Consider the following 20931-nt stretch of genomic DNA (forward strand, 5'->3'; position numbering starts at 1 on the left):
ATGTATGGTATCAGGTGTGTACTGAAAATATCAGGGGGAACACTTTGTAAGGTATATCATTGTCTAACTGCTATGCTGTGCACCTGAAACTAATACAAAATAATATTGAATATAAATTGTAATTGAAATATAAAATTTTTAAAATTTTTCAAGAAAATAATAATTTGATAGAGTAATTTTTGTAAATGAGATTATGATATACTTGGAAATATTCCAGTTGCTTCACTGTTTTTCTGATGCTTTCTTTTTCTTAGGGTATGTATATTAAATCAACGTATGATGGCCTCCATGTAATTACTGGAACTACAGAAAATGTAAGTATTATAACATTTCAAAGGTTTGGTTTTTCCTTGTATTGTTAAACAACTTATATGTCTCACATAATTACATAATTGACTTTTGAGGGCATGAACTAATTAGGAGACAAAACTGAAAAGACATTGAGTTAGTAATGTCTTTGGGAGAATTTCAGTCAGTTTATTTAGTTTAGAATAGCTATTTACTTAAAGTAAATCAGATGTTTTCCGTTTGCAGCCAGAGATTGGTCTTTGTTAATAAGTATTTTCTGGTTCATGACAAGTTATTGTGACATCCAAAAGAATCCACTTCCATCTGTCAAATAGTTTATTTATATTAAGAAACTTAGCTCACATAGGAAAGAAACATCAGATAAGTCATGCTTTCTGAATACTTGGTGTATATTTCAGCCTAATTTAGTGGATGGAGCATGGTATAGCTCAATGGTTTTCACAGTGAGGACCTTCCTGGATAAGCAGTATCAGCCTCCCTTGGGAACTTGTTAGAAATGCAAATTCTCAGACCCAGCCAGTAAGAACTGCTGGCAGTGGGTCAGAGTGAGTCCTGGTGCTAGGTCCTACAAGCAGTTCTGCAGCTTTAATGCAGTGTAATTTTTGGCAGATCACTTACCCTCTCATTAAATTGTTTTCCTAATCTATAAGTTAGAAATAATATCATATGTACCACATACCTCACTAAGTTGTTGTGAAAATCAAATAAGCTAATAAATGTGAAAGACTATGCTATAAGAGCTACAGAAATGAGAAGTCATCATGTTGGGCATTAACACAATCAGTATAATTGTGTTATACTGATTGCATAATAAATCATTATTCCTGCATTGGGTTTTCCCAGATTTCCATCCTACTCTTTTAAGGAGGTGCAAAGCTTTGAATTTTTTTCCCTTTAGAAATTCTGACAAATTATATGCTTATGCTGTATTCCTTCAAAGAAGACCAAGGTGGATTAGTTAATCTCAAGTTTTATTGATCTCAACATTTTACTAGCATTTTCTTTTTAAAAATCAACATGGACACCTAATTCTCCTATTACTTTATTTACTGACCCCCTCTATCATCTCCCCCGCGTCTCTTGGTTTCTGTGAATGATGAAATACATAATAATAAGTTAGAGTTAGACTGCTGTGCTGACTTCACTTCTGGTATTAAATGAGAGGTAAATGGAATCAAGAATATCATTTAAATGCATGTTGTGAACTATTTAAATTTTTTAATGCAGTGAGATACTGTAAACTATATGCTTTTCATTGATTGATCATTCTCATACACTTGTGTATTCATTTTTTCATTTTACCAAACCTTTGTTATGTTTCAAGCACGGGCCTAGGTATTAAAAGAGTTTAAAAATTAAACTAGCTTTGCCCTTAAGGAGTGCAAGTAGGGGGTTATCTATGAACAGGCTGTAAAATTTGCATAGATGGACAAAGGAAAGAATAGTAAATACTGCCAAGTGAAATCAGAGAACAAATCACAGAAATTAAGATTTTGAACTGTATCTTGAAGAATTGGTAGGAACATCATCCCTATATTGTCTGTTGTCTGAAAAATAAAAGTTGAGTACTATGCATTGATCATATTAATTAGAAATATTTGATAAGTGGACAAGTTATCAAAGAAAGATTGATTCTGTGAGTAGTTCAGATATGAACCAAATATTAATAGTCTGTCACTTAATTCTTCTTTTTTCTTTAAAATTTTTTACTGTTTTTGGTATTCTCAGTCATTTATCATTAGGCATCATTTATCATTAGCTGCTCACTAAAGTGACTAAGTTATTTTACTTGCTGTGCCCTAGTTTCTTATTTTCTCATATAGAAAATGAGAGATTTAAACAAAATGATCTTTAGGATCCCTTTTAAAACTGGAAGTCTATAATTTATAGGACTTAGTCCCCTTTTTACTTATCTGTGCAAAAAGTCATTTCTGTTTCCTTGAATTTTATATATCAACTATCATTTTCTTTTATATCATGATTAGAGCCATTAGCTTGATATTTTTTCTTTAATACTGTCCTTTAAAAAGATCAGTTGTTAGCCAGATAGCACAAGGACTGACTCTCTAGTTACAGCTCTATTACAGTAATGATTTACAAACTTTTCAGAATTGTTACATGCTATTTGTCTTAATTGGTAATATACCCACCTCCTAAAGATACTGTAAAATAAATACAGTATTTTTCTTATGACACCATTCTTATGGTTGGGTAACATCCTAGATGAATTACTCTCTTAATAGTATACTTGTGTTATTATTTTGTTCAAACTAGAATTTTCTATGATCTCACCTTGTCTTGAATTCTAGCCTAGGGCAAATAATTGTTTTGTGAATTTTGAAATTTGTTGAACTAAGGTTAATATTGTTTTGACTTCTTTGTTTTTTAAATAATTGGGAATGAATTTTTAAAAAGGAACTAGAAATCATTTTAAAGTAAATCCTTTCTAAGGTCTCAAAGATAGCATTTTACTTTGTAATTCTATCATCATATCATTCTTCATTAGCTTTTAATAGATTCTAATGACTAAATACTACACTGTTTATACTAGTAGTTGTATTTGATAAATTAATACATACATAAAAATGCACAAATATATTTTTCATTAAAACACTTTTTCTGTATATTCAAAAGTTCATAAATATTGCAATATGTATAATCAATAATTAGTAGCCACTTAGAGAAAAATAAAGAATAGTATTTTAAATTCACTATCCATACCTATATTACTAGTATAAAATTTCTACCTTAAATCTCATTTTAGTTTTCTAAAGATTTCATAAACTTGTCAGTATTAGTTTACCCAAGTTGTTTTTTGCTTTTCTGTTTGCTTTTGTTTATAATCTCTTAGAATTTTTAACAAGTGATGAATTGTTACCTCTTGTGAAAATGTAGGCATTTTAGTTTGTTTAGTGTGGTTTTGTTTGCCAATGTATTACACTGTATGAAAAATATGAAATGGAATGTTCTTATAAATAGACATTTAGATAGAGAATGTTATATAATGTAACTGAACTAATGGCTATTCATCTATTAACTTGCTTTTCTAAGTTATTCGGAATTGGTAGTATTAATGATGAAATAAATTAGTAATCTAATCATCAGTTGACTGAGCTTTGATGCTGATCATAGCATGTACTTGAAAACGTTTATTTGCTAAAGTTAATGTGAATTATTTGTATTAAATAGAAATGATCGCATTTTAAAACATAATGTTTTTAATTGTATTTTTGAACCAGTTGCCAGTAGAGCCTAGTAGAATTTGTCTGTATAAAGTTTGTATTGGCTACTACCAGTTGTTATTTTCCCTAATGCTCTCAGAGACATATTGGTCTTTTATAACATAAATATCTATATATTTGTTTGCATTTCTACTTCCTACCATTAGTTATACATAGAATGCAAATAGTATATTAAATATTAGTAACCTTTTGTTAGCTTAATTCCTTGAAGATTATAATTAAATTATTGATCTAATTTAAAGAGATGAACTTACTGTACTGTTTCAGAGAGAGGAGATGACTGATAAAATTTATGTTCTTTTTCATTTATTTTATGTTAAATTTAGTCACCTGCAGATCGGTGCAAAAAAATCCATGCTGGCGATGAAGTGATTCAAGTTAATCATCAGACTGTGGTATGTATAATTACTTTATGAGTCAGTGGGAGGAACTAATATAAAGTTTTGTTAAAGCTTTAAAAGAATATCAATGAAATGAAATGCCTGTTATGTATAAAATAATTCAATAACCTTTTTAAAACATAACTGAATGACTATTCCTCTTAATTTTTTGATGAAATGTTAAGGCACAGTTTTAAAAGAACAGGAGGAATGTGGGTGGTGGCTGAGGTTAGATATACATTGCTATATGGACAGCTAGAGTATAACATTATATACCCCAGGGACTGGGGTAATAATTTTGGAATAGAAATTAAAGTCACAATGCATACAAATTCATCCTTTTCTTGATACAATTTTTAAGTCTTATTTTACAAAGTATTTAATGACCTAGTTGATATGTTTCATAATAGCATGCCTTCCTTCATCTACTTTAGCATTGATTTGTTCATTAAATTGCCTGGTATATTGATTTATTTTAAATGTCGATTTTTAAAAAAAATATTTAAACATTAACAGCTGAAATAGTTCTTCATTTCCCAAAAGAGAACTGCAGTGTTAGTTTTATTTTTAAAGAAATATGTTCTTATTGATTTTAGCCAGAGGAAGGGAGAGGGATAGAGAGAAACATTGGCGAGAGAGAAACATCATCTATGGGCTGCCTCTGCACGCCTCCTACTGTGGATCAAGCCTGCAACCCCGGACATATGCCCCAACCAAACCAGTGAGCTCTTGGTTCATCCAGTGAACCACACGGGCTGGTCTACAATGTTAGTTTTAAAACTATTGCAATTAATTAAATAAGTCCATAAAATTTTCTTGCTTTATGAACCTCATTGGATGCTTTTCTAGGCTAAGAATCACGGTGGCATTCTGTGCCTATGGTAGATTTTCAAGGGCTGTTGTTTTTAATCTCAATTTAGAAAATGAACATTGTATGATTTGTATTTTAGACTATTTTGTGTCTAGGTTGGTTCACTTTGTTCTCCTATCTCTGCCAAAATGAAATGATCTAAAAATGTAGATAAAATAATCTGGTTATTAATATACCGTATTTGCCGGCGTATAAGACGACTGGGCATATAGAAGATTTTCCTGGGTTAAAAAGTCGTCTTATACGCCGGAAAATACAGTAATAATCATTTGAGAAAAATTGTTTTATTCCAGTAAATATTCTTATAGGTCACTAACTCTTCAGAGTGAGTAATAATTTCCTGTTTTACGTTTAACTAAATTTGCTTTTGCATGTTCTAGTCATAGGAGAAATTTTAAAAAGAAAGGTTATTTTGGGGAGATTAGAAGACTTGTGTGAAAAATCTGATCTCAGTGATTCTGATCTTAAGGAAGAAGCCATTTTAATTCTGGCTTTGAATAAATTGAAAAGTTTGTGATATTTTGGAGAGACTCCTAAAAACTGATAATTAAAGTTATGATGTTTATTTAATGAATTCATTATTTAAGTGAACAGAAGTTAATGAAAGTTTAAAATTTAACACATGGGTGTGAGATTAATAGGAAATAATGCAGAATGTTGGTAATTTTAAAAGCCTTTTTACACTATGACAATTTTGATGATGAGAAAATTCTCGTTACTAGAAACTATACAAAGTGGTTGTCCTGACTAAAGTTACTTGTCCCCTCGGATGAGGATTTGGGTAGTGGGATAAAGCAGCTGCTTTATTAGACAAGCAGCTTCTCCTTCTAGATTCATGTTGCCTCTCTTTCTCCAAATTGACCTTAACAAACATAACATCCATTGGATAGTTGGACCAATTTCCAATTAGCCAATTCTAAGAGGGTGGAAATTATTCGCTAATGAAAAATAAATTGTTTAAAGAGTACTCTTTGTGGAGCAAAGATTCTGATATTTATCAAATGAATATGAAAGTTTTTAAGAGCTACAAGTAAACTAATAAAATCTATATGGATTGGTGATATTTAAATACTGTGAGAACATATAAATGTATCTTTGCATCACAGGAATATTCTAAAATATTGAAAACTGCACAGAATAAGGGCTGGAGGAACTTGCTTCCAGTTTTCACTCTGAAATTGACTTATGGTTTTAAGAATCATTTTCCCTTTTTAAAACAATAATAATCATAGCCAAAACTTGCTGCGTTCTTGTAGTGTGCCAAGCATAATATTAAGTATTTTACTTATTTTATCATTTATTCTTTACACAGATCCTACAAAGAAGGTGTATGTGAAAATTGAAACTCAGAATGATTATCTAACTTACCCACAACTAAAAACTCTATGAATCTAAGGCCCATGCTCTTACTTTAGTTTTATTATACTCCCTCCCCAAACTCAAATTATAAAATTATCAAACAAAAGGGAAAGAATTCTAACAATCATCTAAGTAAATCTCAGGATTCAGTGAGAGATTAAGTGGGACCAAGGATAAGAGAAGAGGAAAGTAAGTGAAAATTTACATAACTGGGGTAGAATCAGCTGAACTGAAATTAGAAATGGTGTTGAAATTTAAGTTTCTCACTTCTTTCCTGCAGATAGATATGTAAAACATCACAACACCAGGCACACATTAGTGGATTAATAAAAATTAACTTTTGTCCTCCCTCTCCTCCTTTTACCTGCTATAACAGTTGGGTCAATTGGAGTCCAGTTTCTTGGCAGACTGCTACTAGAACCTATTAATTGGTTTTGGATAACAATGAAGACATTCTCTGACAAGAAAATATGTTAATCCCATTAATCTAGTCTTCCTTAATAATGTGATCAATTACCAGATCTTTGTGTTCAAATGAGAGGCATATTTGTGCAATAATGGTACATTTCATAAAATACAGCCTGCTCTGCCCTCTTTTTCTTCCTGTAGCCTGCATTGTGGTCTATATAGTGCTTTTAATTTTTTACTAGACAATATTCAGAGGTGGTGAAATGGGAATTTTTTGGGTTTTCTTACTTTGAAAAATTTGGTAGGTAGACAAATTAGTTGAAAAAAAGTATAAATTATTTGTAGTCTGCAGTTACCCTTTATATCCCTACCAGGGACATTAGAGGTTGGTTATGATATAATAATTACATTAAAGTGTTGCTTAATACATTTGAAATATATATTTAATATTTTAATCCAGTTACTAATTGGCCAAAATAGTGAGATATTGTTAATATTATTCTTTAACCATTTCGACTCAATAATGTAAATAATAATGTTCAGTCTTATATTTTAAATGTTATTAGCTCAGTTAGTAGTTAGTATTTACCTGTAATTCCAAAATTTCCTACTATAGTTAGTAATGTACAATATAAACTCTCAATTCAAATTGCTTACTTTAAAATACATAGAAAAGCAATTTGAATTTTTTTTTCCCTAAGAATCTGAGAAAGTTGAATGAATCACAGATGAATTCAAATACTTTTTTTTAAAATTGCTAGTATGGTATATCTTCAAGATGTCCAATTAGATGTGTGTTTCGAGTTTGTTCTTTTTTTAAAAAAAAAAGTATATTTTCTTATTTGAAATGAAACTGGAAGTTTTATGTTCTTTTTCATGTTGCTATATTTTTTTATTGTAAGTGGCTTTTAAGCTTTTCAAATGAACATACTTCTGTGGCTGAGAAACTGTGGCTGCCAGGTAGGAAGAAGAAAAAATCATGAACATCCAAGCAAAGCAGACTGAGTCCTATTGCATGTCTTCCCCGCCAGTGAAGATCCAACTCCTCAAAAGCTGCTGGATTTTTTCCACTTCATCTGCCACTACATCCCTCTTTCTGGGAGATACCTCGGCATAGCTTGAATCAGCAACTCTGCCCTCATGATGCACTTTTAACACGTTTTTTAGCTGATGAGACTATTTAATACTTACAGTTATCTATTTGGGCATATTCCTTAATGAATTTGTTAAATTTCTTGTTAATCCTCCTTTTGGTGTGTAAGTGTTCTATAGCTTCTATCCATCCTAAAAACAGATATTTTCTTCTTAGAAATATAAGTTGAAAAGAGTGGGATGTGTGATGGTTGAATCCAACATTTGGGGAAAACAATCCTTTTATTTTGTGTAAATATTAAAAAATATTCCTATTTTGAAAGGTCTTCTGGAACCTGGTGACTATATTCCATTAAGAAATGGTTTAATAGATGTGGCTAAAAAGGCTACTGGAATGGAAAATAACCAGTTTGGGATAGTTAAGAAGATAGGCTGCAGCAAATAGTCAGGATGCTGGGTATTGACTAGGGAGAGATGGAAGATGAGTACTATAAGCTAGTGGTTCTCACGAGCCCCAAATGGTGAACATTGTTGAGCAAGATTTAAACTGGTGATGGCAGAGTGTGGAGGGGATGAGAAGGAACAAATTAAAGGATTATTGTGTCATCTGTAAAGTTCGTTCTGAGTTCATTTTTATAATTCTCAAAGGTGTCTCCATTACTCTCTTATTCTCATTCTAGTCTTCCATTTTTCTCTCTATTCTCTTCCTTGAACCCAGAACAACAGTATTGATTAAAGGGATAACCAGCGTAGTCAGAATGGATGGAGAGTGTGCTGACCCATTAAAGCCAGCTCCCCTAACCTTCCCTCTCACCCTACCACCCTGCTCCTGGATTTCAGCAATCAATACCACGATATTGGCTAACCCCAGATGTGCTTTCTCTCTCTCTCTATTTTTAATTTACTAAACCAGTGGTTGGCAAACTGCGGCTCGCGAGCCACATGCGGCTCGCAAGCCGCGATTTGCCGCTCTGTTGACTAATGAGTTTGCCGACCACTGTACTAAACTGTTGTCTTTATTTTTTAGACTTTTCTTCTAATTTTGTTTTCTTCCTTTTTCCTTTACCATCTTCATCTCTTCTCACTTAACTATTTCTCTTAAATGTTTTTATTCTTGCCTATTTTCTTCTGTTCTCCTTTGTCAAAGGAGGAAGTATTTATCTTATAATTCTTTATACCGAAAATATTGAAAACTGAGACCTCAAACAGCAGTATTTCTGATGCACCTCACATCTTATTCTGGTAAACACAAGATGTTGCTGGAGTACAGAGATTAACATGGTGTTTAATATATTGCTTAATAAGTAGTTATGATAATACTCTAAAATACTGTGTTAGGATTCTAAGAAATTCGTATTCTAAAACAGCAGGTGAATTGTTCTCTTTAAGAAGAGAAAATCATGAAGAGACATTTACTAAATATTAAAGGAAACAACGCATCATAGATTTCAGTTACTCATAGTAATATTTTATTTCAGATTATACCTTTTATAGTGTGTCATTTATGATATGATCATACTTTTTGTTTTATTTTACTTCAACATTGTGGATTTGATGAGAATGTGTGGAAATGGGCTTCGAAGTGCCACATACTGATATAACTATAGATTTATTTTGCCTAAGAAATCAATTAATTAGTTTATTATCCGATATAATATTCTATGATTTTTCTGTTATCAAAGTAAATTTTATTATCTTAAGTTTTCATATAAAGGAGACTAAGTTGTATGATGACTTAATAATAGTAACTTGCTATTAACTGATTTATTTTCTCTGCAGATCTCTGCATCCTGATTTGCTTATTTCTTATTTATTGAATTCTTACTAGCTTCCCAGGAAAAGAGTAATTGCTTTTAAAAATGGTTACTCCAATTTATTTTTATTATTAGACTACATCTTTCAGTGTAGAATATATTTAATACGATCTAGTTATTTTACATGGAATTTTAAAAAAGATTTCCTTATAAATTATTATTGTGTATGTTTAAAATAGATCTATTGGCTGGTGTTCTTACCTACTTATTAAGTGTGCAACTCACTTGCAAGTCAGTATTAATACTGCAGTTCTTTTCCTACCCCTACCAAAAAGGCAAATATTGACCAGTCATAATTGCCTAATTCAATTTCAGTCTGGGGGGAAGGGTGTTAATTAATAGATAACATTTAACTGCCTGAGGAAAATAAATCATTACATGATAGGTTATCACCTTAGAACACCATAATATAGGAAATTCAAGCAAAATCTTAAATCCTTCATCTAAAATTCATTTTATGTTATTTAGTCATCAGATTAAAATATAGGACTCATCCACTAAATTAACATTCTGATTAGCATGATGGAAGTTCATAAACTAAATTTTTTAGCTTTAGAAGATTTAGAATGTTGTTTATTTAGCTATATATATATATATATATATATATATATATATATATATATATAATATGCATATATACACATGTTTTGGTTTGGTTTTGATAAATATAGACTTCTATTGCAATATTTATGAGTATTTTCAAATAAACATATCTTTGTTAAATGTCTACCAGTAAGTGACATTATAAAGATTATTCATAGCAAAGTTATAAATTTTTAAGCATATTCCTTTATGAATACTAGGGTTTTGGTTAATTTTTAATTCCATTTTCATTTGGATTTCTAAATTCAATTTAAGCATGAATTTTTAGAAGTGTAAATATTTTCTTTATTTTTTTCTCAGAATTCTTATTAATAGGAACTGTAGATTTTTATATAACAATGCTTTCTTTTATCTCTTAGCTTTGGTGACTTTTATCTCTTAGCTTTTATCTCTTAGCTTTAGGACTCTACTTTTTATTTTAAAATACACATATTTCTAATATCTTTGCAAGAACAGAAATGAAATATAGGAAGGAATGGCTGAAATGTAATGATTTCCAAATATATGCAAACCCAAAATTATTTTAAAATTTAACCCATGTAAATATCTTCACAAAATTTTTAGTTAAATAAACTATATTCTTATGGTTCTTTCAAAATATATCATTGGTTTTCTTTTGGTGGGGGAATGAGGTTCTGTGGTATGATCAAAGATTTGCTCCCCCAGCCTTTTACTCTGATATGATTATCTTCCTACTAGCAGAGGCTGTCAGACTCACTCAGTGTTATGTTTTGGAGAAGTTAAAGGACACATGAATGATGATGAAAGAAAAATAAAATTGGCTTCTATTTAGTTTTCTATAGCATATACGAATGTGAACCATGAAACCCTCAAATAAACCTTTGGTCTTCAGAGATTGCAACATTACCCATGTCTTATTAAAATGGAAGGAGGGAAAGAAAGTTCGTGTTGGAGATGCTAAACTATACCCACAGATTTTTTTATCAGTTTGAAACAGATGCATAAACATCAGTGACACAAAGGCTGAAATTACTATAAGTGATAGGTAAGAGGAGATAATGAGAGTAAAAGGATATGGAAATGTATCACCTTTGGCAACAAGGATGTGGGTGATTCATAAAAGGTAAAGGAAAAAATATGATTACTATTCTTTCCTTCCTTGAGCTTTCTCATGAGTCCATAAAAAATTTCTGATTTAACCTTCATAACTTCTTGGTTATGCAGAAAAAGACTCCAAGAAGATGGTGTGCAATAGGTGAAAAAAATAAAATTACTAGCTTCTTGTAGTGCTCAACTTGCCTTTCTCTCTTGAGCTCTCTATCCATTTTTACCAGTGAGAAATTATGTTCTCTGTGCTTTCTCTTTAAATATAATATACACATGTATATTATATACATGACTATGTGAAATTCACATAGAAGCATTAATTATTAAAACATAAATTCCAATTGTGAGTAGCTCAACCTGGTCCAGGTTTAACTGTAAAATTAAACCACATTAAAAACGCCTTAAAAATGCCTTGATGTAGTCTTATTTCACTGGGTAAGTGACTTTTAAAGTTAAGAAGGAGGGTATGAGATGAACTACCAATAATAGTGCCTCAATGAATAAAGATGTAAAATTATGGAATTTTTTCTTGATGAAAATAAAACTTAATCTCCATATTTCTTCTTGTCAAATGCATATTGCTTTTATCATTTCCCAGGGTAATCTCTTCTAGTCATATTTGTAAAAATATCAATACTAAGGTTTTATTTAAAATAGAGAGACACCTTGGCATATCTCTGAATACTCTGAATTATCTATTAAAATTATTCTGCTGAAATTTAAATCACTTTTTGCATATATTTACTTAAACAAATACATACTTTTCAACTTACTTTCCTTTATATTTGAACCATGGGTAATTCTCTATTTCTATTCAGTAAATGAAAGATTGTGGAATAATGAAATTAAGAAATCTCAAAATAAACTATAGGGTAATATAAGACTTTCTCATTCGTATTTTGTGGGAGGGAAATAATTTAGGTGAAAGTGAAGTCTGAAGATTGGTACTCAAGATTTAGTAGTTCTAACGCATCTTTGAAAGATATTGTGTATCAAAATTCATTACTTCTGAAATATTTATAACTATATGACATTTCTTCCATGTAGCTTGTTATGCTTAAGAAAGGCAGTCATCAGCATAAAATGTTGAATTCATTAGATACTTCAGTAACTTTTTAGTAATTCAAAGGAACAGAACACTAATAAATACCTCAGCACCAAAAAATGTGGCAAACATAGTGTCATTAGTCATGGTGTGATAGTTGTATATTGAATTAAGTCTCCTCAGTGATTTTAAAAAGAGCAGAAAGACGTTTGTGTATAGCGTGACTCATCATCAGACATTCATACAGGCACACCTCATGCATCGGAAATTTCCTTTGTGGAGAGGTATCATTTATAAATTACAGCCTATGAGTAAGAGCATGTGAATACATAAAAGCATGTATAAATGTTAATGAATCTGGTACTTTGTCTTATGAAGGATAATACCTCTGAAAATATTTTAAGAAATGTCCTATCTTCTTGTGTTTAGGTATATAGGTACTTTCTTGTATCTCCAAATGCAACTGTGACAGGAAGGTTGATAGGCTTAAATTCTTACCTTTATGCCTATTTATAACTTTGACTACTGGGGACCATAGAGTAGAGATTATTTTTATATATTGGTCAGATAATTCACCAGCTGTTGTTTGGAAATCGGATAGGCTAGGGCAAGTCCTAAAGGAGTCAGAGAAAACTTCTTCCCTCTATGTCGTACCAAGAGAAAAGGAAGTCTCTCATCTCTTCAGCATCAACCCCAAAGCCTCTTCTGCTCCTAATCCAGGCAACCCATTGTCCAAGGACCTGCCCACTTATGTTACCCTTCACCTGGGAACCTCTGGTGTTTGCTTCAGCCTGATCAAAACAATTACAAGCCCCATCCACAAGAAAGCAGAACCCCTCTGGCCTTTAACACTTGGGAATGTCTTAAAGATTTCCTTAAGAAATTTTAATCCTGTTATGTTGTATGTAAAATACATTTCAATGTACAAGTTGGGGATAACATGTAAACTAGTAAATTATAAACTAGTAACTGCTTAGAAACACTGGCATTTGCTACCTCAGACAATAAGGAAGATATTAGTAGTTCAGCATATGTAAAAAACATTATCTATAGCTGATAATAAGACATATTTTGGGTAAGATGCATATGGTGGTTTTTAAAAGGTTCATTCTAGCCCATTAATGTAATGTGAGTGAAATATTCTATTAACATATTGAGGAAGAGAAACTTGGACTGTTTACAACCACTACAAAATATGTTTTCTGGGGGAAAACTTCAACAGTGTTTACATAATGTGTATGATTAAGCAGAATCTTTCATTGACAAATAGAAACTAGATCCATTTTTATATTCCTTGTCATAATCACATCACTGTGAGAGTGTTCAATATATAAATACTATTTTTAAAAATATTCATATATAAGAAAGTTTATTTGATAATTTGGAATAAAGAATGACTATTATAGTTTTAGTATCAATTATATCACTTTTAGAGAAAAATTTAATACTACATCTTCGTTTTACACACGAAACTAAACTCTCTTTCCATTTCAAGGCATTTTATTGTCTCTGAAACATGTGTTCTCATGCCTCCATATCATCTCAGTAGTCAAGTTATTAACTAATAATGTGTCTATAACTTTAAGACACATTATTGATTTCAGGTTTATCCAAATAAATAAGAGTCAGTTTTTCTCAAAAAAAATAAAAGGGACCCTCAAAATCCAGTTTGTGAGGATGGGTAGAGAGGACTGGGTTGTGAGGAAACATATAGCTTTAATAAGATATAATGTGTGAAAATATGCCACTAGAAATATACAGTGTGCTATGAGATTCACATGAGAAAAATATGGTTTTAGCTGTAAGAGGCTTTATGATGAATATTGCATTTACTATGAGCCACTATGGATAAGTCAGATTTTATAGGTGGGAGAGAAAATTCTAGAAAAAGGAAGAGTGATTCTGCAAAGACATGGCCATGAATAAATGCACAGTGTTTGAGAACATGTACTTGCTCCACCAACTTTTATACCTATATGGAACTAGTGAAATTTCTCAAACTATTGATACTTTGTCTCATGGCATTCTTTTCTCCTTCATCCTCCACATCCCCTTCACCTGTCCAGCTCCTAAGAAATTCAGCTTAGACTATTATGAAACTTTCTCTCTGAACCCTCAAGGATTGATTAGATGCCCTTGCTGGGGGATCCAATTGTACCCTGTATTCACCCTATTAAGGTACTTCTCTTACTTGATTTTAAATGTTTATTTACCTGCTCATCTCTTCCCCCTGCTCAATAGTGAGGCCCAGACTGTGCTGCATGCACCATATTATCCATAATGCATGGAAGGCACACAAGATTTACTGATTTTATAAATTATAATACCTAATCTTAGTATATTAAACACCTAAAATATTCTAGACATGAATGAGTCAGTGCCTTCAAGAAGCTCTTTGTATAGTACAGCGGTTCTCAAAATGTGGTTCCAGACCAGTAGCATCAGCACCACTTACTAACTTGTAAAAAAAAAAAAAAGACACATGATCATTATAGGGCCCCACCTCAGATCTACTAGATCAAAAATTCTGGAACAGCAATCTGTGTTTTAACAAGCCTTCCAGATGAATTTAACGCATGCTAAAGTTTGAGAACCACATTAAAGAGAAATAATAGGAGATAGCTATGGCCATATTGACAAAGGACCTATTTGAGTAATTTATTTTTTTAGCTGGCTTGAAGGGAAGAATACTTACACTGTAGCAGTATTTTGGAGCTACAAAGGAGTAGAAGCAGAGCAACCAATTAGGTCTCTTGTAAGTCTAGCAATTAGGTACCAAAACCAGAACTAAGGCAGTGAGAAGAGGCATTAGTTGCTAGGATCTATTCTTTAGGACACATGTATTTAAAAGGGGAGGCTATCATAAGTGAGACCATACTCCAAACTTGAAAAAACAGATCCAGAGTCAGAGAAACATTGATCAGACCATCAAACCTCAGAGGGAAGGTAGGGGGTGGGAAGGGGGGGGAGATCAACCAAAGGACTTGTATGCATGCATATAGGCCTAACCAATGGACACAGACAACAGGGGGGTGAGGGCATAAGTGGGGAGGATGGGGGATAAGGACAAATATGTAATAACTTAAAGAAATTTTTTAAAAATGTAGTGGGGAACTTTTGTTGTTGCTGTTGAATGAGACTAGGGATAATGAATTTGATTTTAAAGTGTTAAATGTTACATTCATTTGAACTACCATTTGGATATATAGGGGAGGATGCTTGCTCTTATAGTGCCTTGTGCTTTAGAATCAAACAGATTTGAATGAGAATTCTGGCTTTACCACTTAACCATATTTTTAATCTTGACCAAGAAAACAATTTCTTTTTGCTTCAGTTTCTTCAATGGAAAATTGGTTTCATAGTTGACCTCATAGGGATGTTGTAAGAATGAAAATACATATATGTGGAATGCAATGTAGATGTCAAGAATCTAGCACAGTGAATTATTGGTACTGATTATTCAGTAGCCATTAGTATGGATGAACTGCACTGTTGGAAATATGTCAGTAGAGTTCTGAATAGGAAGCTGGGATGGTTAGAAAGATTTGAGAACCATATGCAGAAAGTTGTTATTAGAAGCTCTGGAAAGAGAAGTGATTATTGTAAGAAGACCACATCAAATATTAGAAAGGGTCTAATACTTAGCCTAGAGGAAATGCCTACATTTATTGACTGTGAAGTAAAAGAAAAGATAGAAGACATTAATCAGAGATGTACCAGGACCACATTCCTTTACGTAAGCTAATCTGTTGTCATAGCATCTACTTGCATTTTCCAATCCATTCTGTTTATAAGAGTCAGAATGTGTTGTGACTTTGGAAATCTAATTAATTATTTAGCCTGCAAGAATACTGAAACATCCTTTTTGGTGTTGAGTTCACTATTTCACAAATTAGCCAATTCCCTTTTGGATGTCTTTGATTATTAAAATGTTTCTCATATGTATCCATAACCATGGTCTCTTAAGGCTTTTTACATTATTCAATTTCTTCCCATATTAATGTATTATACTCCTATATTAGTGTCCACTAGTGTCAAAGCTCCCTCTATCTCCTAGAACAGAAAGATTTTCCTTGCAGCCAATGTATGTAAAGAATACTTTTAAATCATTTTTCATATTACTATTATATATTCACATGGTTTCTGATTAAGATCTATCATGACTAATATTTTATTTATTTTTTTAAATATATTTTTATTGACTTCAGAAAGGAAGGGAGAGAGAGATAGAAGCATCAATGATGAGAGAGAATCATGGACGCCTCCTGCACGCCCCACACTGGGGATCAGGCCTGCAATCTGGATATGTGCCCTGACCAGGAATCGAACCATGACCTGGTTCATAGGTCAATGCTCAAGCACTGAGCCACGATGCCTGGGCCATGCCTAATATTTTAAAACTATAGCTACAAACTTAAATGAGAACATGGAAAGCTAATTTTGAAAGATGGTTAACATACATTCATATATTGTACCTATTTTGAAATGTGTATACCATTACATTTAGCTCCTAACATGGGGGCTCCCAAATTTCTTGAAGTTGTAACACATACTTCCCTCACTTTATCATACCATCTATGATATATCATGTCCCCCTATAATCTGTCAACCATAAGTATCTCAATAACAGTTAAAGAGAAATAAGATAATTTTAAGTATTCACTATACTTCATTATATGGCTAAAGATACCATGTTAGGATATCACAGAACCAGAGCTGGGAATCATTTGTCCTGGAGCTCTAGAACCATGTCCTATTTGCTCTTGAATAGAACATAATACAATCCAATAAATGGGGGCAATATTAAGAATTTTATGTAGTAGAGAAGGTAGAAAGTAATGAAGAAATTATCCAAATTAGGGAATTTGAGAAAGTACTAAGGAAAGGGGCTATTCAAATAGGCATGAGATTTGGTTGCTGTTTATGTGTATACAGATACTGGAATGGGAATGATAGAGCTAAAACCTCCCTGTGTTATTGAAAATAATGTTACACAAAGTCTGAATTATTCAACCAGCGTTATTGTCATTAAGTAATTTTTACGTGAACCTGACCTAACACTTAGGTATCTACTGAAATCATTTATTGAGTCAATAATTAACAGATAATATAGCTCTTGACTTACTGAGCACAACTGAATAATAAACTTGCTTTTTTTCTAATCACCTAGAATTATAAGTCATAGAGTAGATATGATTTCGCCTTCACTATCTTTTACTGTTTTAAATAATGTTTCCTTTCTGGGTCTGACATTTTATGGAAATTGTCCATCCATAACAAACAATCTTAATTAGGTAACTCATAAAATTCATTATTTTTAATTGGAATATTACTATTCATGGACTATATCCACTTACATTGCTCATTTTGTTGTTTATAAAAATAACTCATGTTTATTGCCAAGAGTTCAGGAATAAAGTTATAAAAAATACATATTGTGTTCTTTACTCTCCTTTAATGTTACCACTGTTGTATATCTTTCTATGATTTATATATCTATTTATATATATATTACAAAAGTAAAATTTAATCTTTTATTTTGGAACTTAATTTTTCACACAATTTTTATATACCTTACTAATGGAGATTTACATAATGTATAATTCTTGATTGGTTTAAACAGTACTGCAACACATATGTTGCACATTTATCTCTACTTTTATCCAATCATTTCATTATGGTGGTAGTGGAAGTAGAATTTGGGAGCCTAAGATATATGCTTCATATGTATCTTGATGTATATCTGTTTACTTTGTTTAAAATGTTGCTAATGTTATCTCAGTGAGAGTTGGAAGGCTGATTAAAAAGTAGTAAATTTATATAATTTTCTGTTGCCATTAAATAATATTCAGCTATAAAATTAAAATTGAACCAAATTATTACTTTCTCATCCAAAAAATAATTCCACTTTCTCGTAAAAATACAATTCTATCTTTGGAATTATGTGTTTAAAAAAAAGATCATAGAAAAGTATGAAGGAACATGATAAATCAAATTGCACTGAAAATTAAACAGGAAAATGCTATGTAGCCTTAAAATTGTTTTAACTAGTCACAATGATTATAACCGAATAAATGGAAGGAACTGGTGGATAGAAATCAATGTGTAATTTGTCAAGAATAGGAATGCTGAAAGAAAAATACGGTCATATTATTGACTGCTTTAATGTAGTTAGCAATTATTTGAATAAATAAATGATAAAAACGTGGTTATCATTAATAAGTTGTTCATAAACTCTTTGTATAAACAGTATGTTTTCTCCCTCCAAATCTAGAACTCAAAATCTGCTTCACATTTTTGGCAAACAAATTGAACACTTGGATTTGAACTCACTTTGCTTTAACTCTTGGCTTACAGAAGTGGCTGTAGGGACACTACTTAGCTATCAGAGTAATCAGAATCAAGGTATTATACCTTCGGACACATAATAATCCCACTTATATATAATGGGAGACATTTAACCAATTCCAGTACTTTAGTTGATCTGCATTAATATGACTTTTTTAAAAAATTGGCAGCTTCTTGTTCAGATTAGGCAAGTATTCTAAATCATCGTTTTGATTCATATCTGAGAAATCCTGAGGTTTTAAGCATTATAACATATTGCTTCATTTTTGTCCTAACTTTTTCTCTTCACCATCACTCAGTTCAGCTATAATAGAAGTTATAATTTAAATGAATGCTCATCCATTATATAAACCAAAGTCTCCCATTATTCTGCAGTGGCTGCGGCTCAGAGTATCTTTTCATCATAGTCTCTGGAGATCTGTGCTTCTTTTGGTAGAAGTGCTCATTCTTTCCAGCGTGAACATTGTCTTCCAGGCAAAAACATGAGTAACAGACAAAGGCACACATTCCCTTTCACTTGAGTGCCTAGGAAGGAACTAGATCGCTGTTGTGACCATTTGCTAAATCCTCCTTGCAAACTAGGATAAATTTTGACCCAATGTATTTCTATAACACATACTGGAAAAATCTAATACATTAGTGTTGTGATAAAAGTTTTTTTCTTTATAATGTTAAATGCATTTTTAATCCTTGAAATAATAGACATTTTTAATGTTTTTCTTTAAAGCATAGTTCTGGGATTTCAGTTATCTGATAACTGTGTAACTAGTCCATCTTAAAAGCAAACAAAAATTCTATGTTCAAAATATTAAAAGGATGATGAGTGAAATAATTTAATGGATAACAGCTGAGCCACGTTTTAGGACATTTATCAAGGACTTCAGTTTAATTATTCCATGTTTTGAGGTGATATTCAAATAGAATGGCTTCATTATTTTTTAATATATTTTTATTGATTTCAGAGTGGAAGAGAGAGGGAGAGATAGAAACATCAATGATGAGAGAGAATCATTGGCTGCTTCCTGCATGCCTCTCACTGGGGGTCACGCCTGCAACCCAGGCATGTGCCTGACCAGGAATCGAACCGTGACCTCCTGGTTCATAAGTTGATGCTCCACCACTGAGCCGTGCCAGCCGGGTTAGAATGGCTTCATTAAATATAGCACATTATATTTTAAATTTATAGAATCATTTGGAACACATTTTCAATAGGTGCTTCATTGGAGTAGCATTACCTTGTGATTTTTTTATTCTAATACCATGGTGAAAGGTTTATTCTATTGATGCTGTCTTCCATGCATCAGAATGTTATCTTGGTGAGTCAGTACCAGCTAATGATAATATAATGTCAGTCAATTTATAGACAGTTGTACCACATAGCTCTAAAAGATGGTGATGAGAAAGCATGTGTACTTTGTAAACTCAGGACATTGTCAAATCCGTGTTTTCAGGCATGCAGATTTTAAAATTGTACTTTTGAACAGAGCTTGGATCTAGACCTTGCACAGCATTAATGATGACATAATTTCTTTAAATTCTAAATTATTCCATTGGTAGGATACCGTTTTATTCTCTGCTTTGACATGGTAAATGTCCATTAGTTTATCAGAATGATATGGACTCTAATGCAATAACATGGTTAATCAACTCAAAGATAAAATTTCTTAAGTATATATCTCCTGAAAATTGGTACGATGGTACACCAATTATGTGATTTTCATTTTTAACTAAACTTATTAAAGGGGGAGAACATTAAATCTTTGAATACTGTACCTCAATTTTATTGTAATGATTTTGCTGGTTACCAGGTGGGGTGGCAGTTGAAAAATTTGGTGAATGCACTACGAGAGGACCCGAGTGGTGTTATCTTAACTTTGAAAAAGCGACCTCAGAGCATGCTTACCTCAGCACCAGCTTTACTGAAAAATATGAGATGGAAGCCCCTTGCTCTGCAGGTAATGAAGCTTAATCATAAGTCATACACCATCATTTTAGCCATAGACTATCTCAGTAATGCTTCTTTATTGTGCCTCATCTCAGCAGCATATGGATTAATCTTGTATGCTTTTGAAAATTTGTTTGTGAAACGATCTCTTCACAGCTCATCCTAATAGGCTTAATTGTGATAAAATATTCAAGTTTCTATACTGAAGCCCAAATAATAAAGAACTTGGCCTTAATTTGTAAACACTTAAAAACATGATTTCAAACAAACCACAAGTTATTTCAAGCCAAAATATAGATAGAAATTAAAAATGAGAGGTTTCATATATTATATAATCTTCTATTTAAAAGTTATTCCCATATTCACTTCTTGAAGAAACTAGCTGATAGTTTATAAAATTCTTGTGAATAAGATCATAGCATAGTAATAGTTACTTATGAATAGTAT

The 20931-nt window shown here is 31.9% G+C and overlaps 1 protein-coding gene across 4 annotated transcripts in view; it reads left to right on the forward strand.

Moving 5' to 3' along the window:
- Positions 1 to 20931, forward strand: part of CNKSR2 (connector enhancer of kinase suppressor of Ras 2) — a gene marked incomplete at its 3' end in the record, with an annotated part of 244478 nt that overhangs the window by 106851 nt on the left and 116696 nt on the right. For 2 of the 4 annotated variants that reach the window (XM_079765478.1, XM_079765479.1), the window contains exons 7-9: positions 255 to 314; positions 3878 to 3946; positions 20348 to 20494. In XM_079765478.1, coding sequence (XP_079621604.1) covers positions 255 to 314; positions 3878 to 3946; positions 20348 to 20494 — 276 coding nt within the window. The remainder of the gene's footprint in view (positions 1 to 254; positions 315 to 3877; positions 3947 to 20347; positions 20495 to 20931) is intronic. The other 2 variants (XM_079765480.1, XM_079765481.1) reach the window with 1 other exon arrangement.

The sequence above is a fragment of the Cnephaeus nilssonii genome, assembly GCF_951640355.1.
Source record: "Cnephaeus nilssonii genome assembly, chromosome: X".
In the NCBI taxonomy this organism is placed as follows: Eukaryota; Metazoa; Chordata; class Mammalia; order Chiroptera; family Vespertilionidae; genus Cnephaeus; species Cnephaeus nilssonii.